The sequence below is a fragment of the Chanos chanos genome, chromosome 1 (assembly GCF_902362185.1).
Source record: "Chanos chanos chromosome 1, fChaCha1.1, whole genome shotgun sequence".
NCBI lineage: Eukaryota > Metazoa > Chordata > Actinopteri > Gonorynchiformes > Chanidae > Chanos > Chanos chanos.
This window is the reverse complement of record NC_044495.1, coordinates 61,916,982-61,922,801: the sequence shown is the minus strand read 5'-3', so window position 1 is coordinate 61,922,801 and position 5,820 is coordinate 61,916,982. Positions and strand designations below refer to the sequence as shown.

Below are 5,820 nucleotides of genomic sequence, written 5' to 3'. Positions count from 1 at the left end.
GCTGTCTTCTGATTTTTCACTCACACACCCTCACACGCTGACGGGCACACACTTTCACATTTACATGTATGCTCTCTCACACACAGATGTACTTAACACCCCCCCCCCCCCCCCCCCCCCCCCACACACACACACACACACACACACACACACACACAGACACATGCAGGACATCTCTAAGGTTCTTTTCATGGTGTAGTGTCAGGTAAAGTGTTATTTCTTCATATTCAGTTTAGTCATTCTTCTCAGACCACTGACTCCTCCCATCCTGAACTTTTTTATCCTTTCTGTTAGTCTATCTTTTACTGTGAACAAAGGTCAGCAGCTCTTCTCAAACAGATACATGAATGGGGTGTAATCTGACCCAGTGAAACCTTCACAAACGCAAGCACAAGCTTTTTATAGGTCTCCATACTCTTGGGCGCGAGGAGCTGATGGCAGCCAGGGCAGGATGTTGTCCTTCGTTTGTTAGGAAGAGGAAGTCGTTTTCTGCATTGATCCTGCATCCTGCCCGATCTTCTGTGAGCGAGGAGGAGAGAAGGGGGGAGGGTCCAGTGGCAGCTCCTCCGAAACGCCGCTTGGAAGGTTCTCCAAACAGGGCTAATTACAGTCTGCCTGTGTGCGCTTCCATGTCGCGATGAAAAAACGCTGATGTATTTTACTTGACATCGAATCAAATACATCTCTGTCAAAAGTTAAGAGAAACGCACGTTTTGCCTTTGCACAAGACACGAGTATTCAAATAAACACAAGAGAAAAGAACGAACGTGTTTTATTGTGAACACAAAATAAACCTTATACTCTCGGTATTGTTCTTGCGTCCATATCATAAGCGCAACGCTCTGGTGTTTGTGCATGTGTGAGCGTTAAACCGTAAGGGTTGATATTTACAAATAATATATTAACAAACACTTGTATTGATTTATTATTGAAAGGATTTACACAAACAGTTACAGATCAAACACATATGAAAATGTCTTTCTGGCAAACTGATTTCAATAGGTGCAGTTGTGCTACAAAACTTTCTTTCCACAACAAAATTATTTCATTGTTGCCACAATACGCTTCTGTGTTTTGAGGGCGTACTGGCCTACCGGTATTGCTTTGTCGACAGTATTTATTCGTTGGCCATTGCGGAAGTTCCATTTGTATGGACATTGAAAACATAACTGACAGTCCAAGTGCCCAATGACAATATACACATTTTCCCGGATATGGAATGAATGGAGAAGGCGAGTTTTGAAGAACCAATGATGCGGGATGGGCGCGGTTTGCTGTCAAACGAGGTTAATCTCTCAACCAGAGAAATTTTGATAGTAGAGGGAAGAGACGCTCTCCCCTTTCCCGGATTTCCACCTGGCTGGTCGGGGAACGGAGTCCAGCTATTGAAAGTTTTCGAAATGTTGAGTTTGGGAAGCGGAGGACCAAAACCTGCAAAACCATCGTTCGTGTCCTACGTCACTCCAGGGGTACGTTTTCTTTAGAACTATTTTTAAGTCTCCCGTACTGTACAATCTGTAAAACAGATCAATAGATCCAGTAATCATGTAAACCAGTTTAACCTATATGCCGTAAATTAGGCGCGGCAAGAGCATAAATATTACCTTACATCAAATGGCAAAGTTTGGCAAAGTTTTAAGAAAATACGACAATTGCCAACACATTTCTTATTCTCTTGAATTCTCGTTTCCTTTACTTGGTAAATTGTATCGACTCATGGGTTTGTTTTTTTGGGGGGGGGGGGGGGGGGGGGGGGGTGCATAAATGTTCAAATACGTGATACCTGCCCAGAGTAGCCGGAATATCTGGAGTTTCTGGTATGGTTTTTCATCAAGTAATAAGACGAGACGGAAGGAGTGCGACTCTTAAAGACAGTGTTCTGATTTTAAACCTGTCGATCAGCAGGGAGAGAATGATCCCCTATCGCACAGTTCGGGAATACCCATTTGACTGGGGAGAAGCCATCCTATCTAACTTCTATGTTTGATCATGTACTTTTAATGTCAATTTACATACAAACGTGTGTGTGTGTTTGTGTGTGTGTGCGCGCGCGCGCGAGTGTGTTTTTGTGTGTGCTCGCGCGCGCGTCCAACAGAGGTAAATATTTGTGTCTAAGGCCGTATGGACAGATGAAGGTTAAATTCGCTTTGTTTGTCGAGTCAGGGGTAATATGCATGGGATCAGAGCGAAAGAGGTCAGAATGCATTTGTGTCCACGGGATTAAATTTTACTTAATGCGCCCCTAGACCGCCAAAATAATCCACCCGTCAGAATAGCGGTGTGGACAGGCGGTGTGTCCACAGGGACAAATATGAACGTCCCTGTGGATCCAAAGTCTCAGATACACGTGCATGTCAGCAGTGGTGCTGATGGAGTCCACAGTCAAACCAATACAAGTCTCACGTACGTGTGTGTGTGTGTGAAATTTGGTGGAGGTCTTCACAGTCTGGGGCAGGTTAACTGTATAATGTAATGTACGGTGACAAAACGCAGATGATACATTCTGCCCAAATGTTATGTGTAAAATGGGTTCTTTTATTCTCTTAAAATGCTTAACATTGTAAAACTGATTGGTTCAATTTTAAAGTTGCACTGAAATGTTCAGACCAACCTTCTCCAAGCCTGTGAGGATTATACAGGAGTTGGCTTCACTCCCAAGACATCTGTGGCTGTGACCTCCATTAGTCATTACATTGTATTGACATAAAGTAGCCATATAAAACAATCAAACTCATATGAACCTTTCACTGACCCAGCAACTGCAGCGGGCCACACCCCATCTGTGCTGCCATATCCAGATTAAACCCACTAATTCAGTTACCAAGAGGAGGCAGAAACAATGCTACACTCCTATGACAACTGTATGAAAAATGACCAGCTGCAGCCTGCAGTGTGCTGTCACGCGGCCGCCCTGGTATGGCTGTGTGAAAACATGAGGCTAGTGTGGAAGGATTTGTGCCATACAGGAGAGAAGGGGCTCTTTCCTCCTCAGAAGTGAAGTTTGAACAGATCCTGTTTCCTTTTTACTTTTCCAGGAAATAAATTCGGAAAAAGACTCGTCCAAAAAAGTGGAGCATCTTGACTTGTTGCCAGGTAACTATTAAAATAAAAACACTCGGTTCAGGGTTGGTTTCTTTGTGAGGGATTTAGACAAAGCGCTGGATTTTGAACTGCATTCGGAGCAGAGCTTTTCTGTTTAGACTGTAATTTAATCCAGGGTTAGTTTTAATCTCAGTCTTACAGATCAGCATTTGCTTTCCATTATGACAGAACTTTTAAAGTCTAAAGCGCCAAATTAGCTTTGCTTTAAAAGGGATTTAGACAGCTGAGTGAAAGCCATGCCTCTCATGAGCCCTGTCCTAGTATTGTCATACTTTGTTTAGATTTTGTTTGCTTTTCTGTTCTTTTCTTTGTTTGTTTGTTTGTTTGTTTTTTGCATGGCTGTTTATGCTGATTTGCCTCCCTGGGGTGGTGTGTTTAACAATCACACACCTAAACCCACGGGTTCTCTGGTTCTGTGTTTCCATGTCTCTGGTGGGTTCTCTGGTTCTGTGTTTCCATCTCTCTGGTGGGTTCTCTGTTCTGCTCAGGTGAGGTGGTGTTCTGCAGCGCGACTCCGGTTCTGAGGTACACTCAGGATGACCTGTCTCAGCGGGGCGTCTTCGGCACGCTCCTCTGCACCAACTTCCGCGTCTCCTTCATCAGCGACGAGTCCCCGCAGGAGGAGGTGGTAAGAGCTCCTGCAATTTTTACGAGACTGAGAGAGTCGGTGGAGGAGATAAAAACAGCCCGTATGAGACGAGAACAGCCTTTTTTAGCTGCTGTTATTGTGATCGTAGAACACTTCGAATAAACACAACACAACGGTTGACGCCAGTTCACAGAAACTGTCAGGCACCCAAAACCTGTCTGTAGCTTTTATCTCTGCCAAGGCCAGACCTGCTGTGCATGTTCTGTCAGCGCGAATGAGGAAGCAGGTCTTTGCACTGTGGTGGCTGATTGAGGAAGCTGAGACTCTTACTCAAGGGCAGAGAAAAGCTTGGTGGGAAACTTCACTTTCGGTGTGACTGACAGCTCAGCCGGAGGCGCGATCTCTGACCCGAGTTCCTCCCAGCAGACAGCGCGTTAACTTCTCGCATATAACCGCCTGTCGAGTTTAAATGGTGGGGGGAAAAATATTAGAATATCTCAAACTCTCGAACGGTGGATGTCTTTGCGGTTTAGTTGCCTGGACACGGGGCTCTTCTCTTTCGTCTCAGTGGGGCATGCAGGCTACTGAAAGGTTATTTTTGTTTTTTGGTTTGTTTGTTTATGGCGGTGGCCTGGCCGGCGTGGCGTGACCCCTGAGAAAACCAGATGCTTTCAGACAGGAAGTGGAAATATGATAAGGTTTTATCTGTCAGCTTGAGAAGTGGCGGTTTTCATAGCAGAGCGCTGGAGCCATGACACGCTCTTACATTCTGCTCGCTGAATAAACGCGTTAACGGATCAACGCACAGATCATCGGATGAGTAATTTTTTCACGAGAAACAACAAAGTATCGTTTTGCATTTACACGCTTTCAAGATTCAGCCCGTGTTCCACCCTTGACTTTATATGTGTATAAAGATCTCACAGACTGAAACAGTTACTCTCTTTATGATGTGCTTGTTAGTGTTTCTGCAGCTCTTCTCAGACAGCAGATGGGTGACACAGCAGCCCTAGTTGTGGTCAGGGTTTTCCTGTCTCTCAGTGGACGCTGTCTCATTCTCTATCTCCCTGTTGCAGGCACAGCACTTTAAGAACAGACTGTATGGAGAGAATGACATTCCTCTGTCCTGTGTGGACCAGATATACGGAGGTATGGCTCAGCCAATCAGCTTGGGCTAGTTTCTCAGATACAAATTTAACCCCTCCCTCAGTGAATACAGAATCCAGTTATAATCCAACACTAGTTTGAACCTTTGTCCCATAAACCAGACTATAAAATTTCACTGTATTTCAGTCTGCATGGGGTTAAACAATACCTTTTGTGTTGGAGTATTGGCCTGTGTTTGTTCTCAGTGGTGGATGTGTGTGTTTTGTCTTGTGTGTGTGTGCGCGCGTGTATGTGTGTGTGTGTGTGTGTTTTGATATTTAATGAGACGTCAGTGTGTTGCACTAGTATGACTCTTTTTTAATGTGTATCAGTTTATGATGAGAAAAAGAAGCTGATCACTGGAGGCCAGGTGAAAAACAAGTACCCGTCCAAAATAATCTTTCACTGCAGAGATCTTCGCGTGTTCCAGTTCTGTCTCACTTACGCCAAAGAGGAGGATGGCAGACGGGTACCTACACACAAACTGGGTTTTTGGGTTTTTTTTTGCTGTGATGTTCAAGGCTGATTGTAGTGACATCTGAAGTTTGATTTGATTAATTGTGAAGAGGTTACTGAGATTTCTGTCCTGTCTGGCAGATCTTCCAAGGCGTCGTCCGACACTGTCTGGAGCCGAAATCTCTCAAGTGCGTCTTCGCCTTTTCCTACTCCGTCCCGGCAAAGCCAGGTACAGCGAGCTCCGTCTCCCGTCTTTAACCTCTGGATAAAACTGTTCCGGAGCGTGTGGAAAATCCCAAATGGTTTCTCTACGGATTGTTTATGCTTTTTTTTAAAAAAAAACAAAACATTTTCCACAATGGCCTTAAGTATTTTTCCCCCAGGAAAAGGAATGTTATGTTTGCAGTAGATTTGAAACTTACCAAGCAGCGTACCTGAAATAACTGAGATGGTGGTTTTGCAAAATGTCAGGCCACCAAATGAATCATTGTACTCGTCGCCTGGGATTATGTCTCAACGGCTTGTCT

General features: G+C 44.6%; 1 protein-coding gene across 1 annotated transcript in view; it reads left to right on the top strand.

Annotated features, from left to right (window-relative positions):
• Window positions 1-1,321: 1,321 nt before the first annotated feature.
• mtmr12 (myotubularin related protein 12) overlaps window positions 1,322-5,820 on the top strand; it is a 14,793-nt gene continuing 10,294 nt past the window's right edge. Inside the window, 6 exon segments of the mRNA XM_030772057.1 lie at window positions 1,322-1,469; window positions 3,036-3,093; window positions 3,591-3,730; window positions 4,768-4,840; window positions 5,170-5,306; window positions 5,435-5,522. Of these exon segments, the coding sequence (XP_030627917.1) occupies window positions 1,401-1,469; window positions 3,036-3,093; window positions 3,591-3,730; window positions 4,768-4,840; window positions 5,170-5,306; window positions 5,435-5,522 (565 nt within the window). The 5' untranslated portion in view covers window positions 1,322-1,400.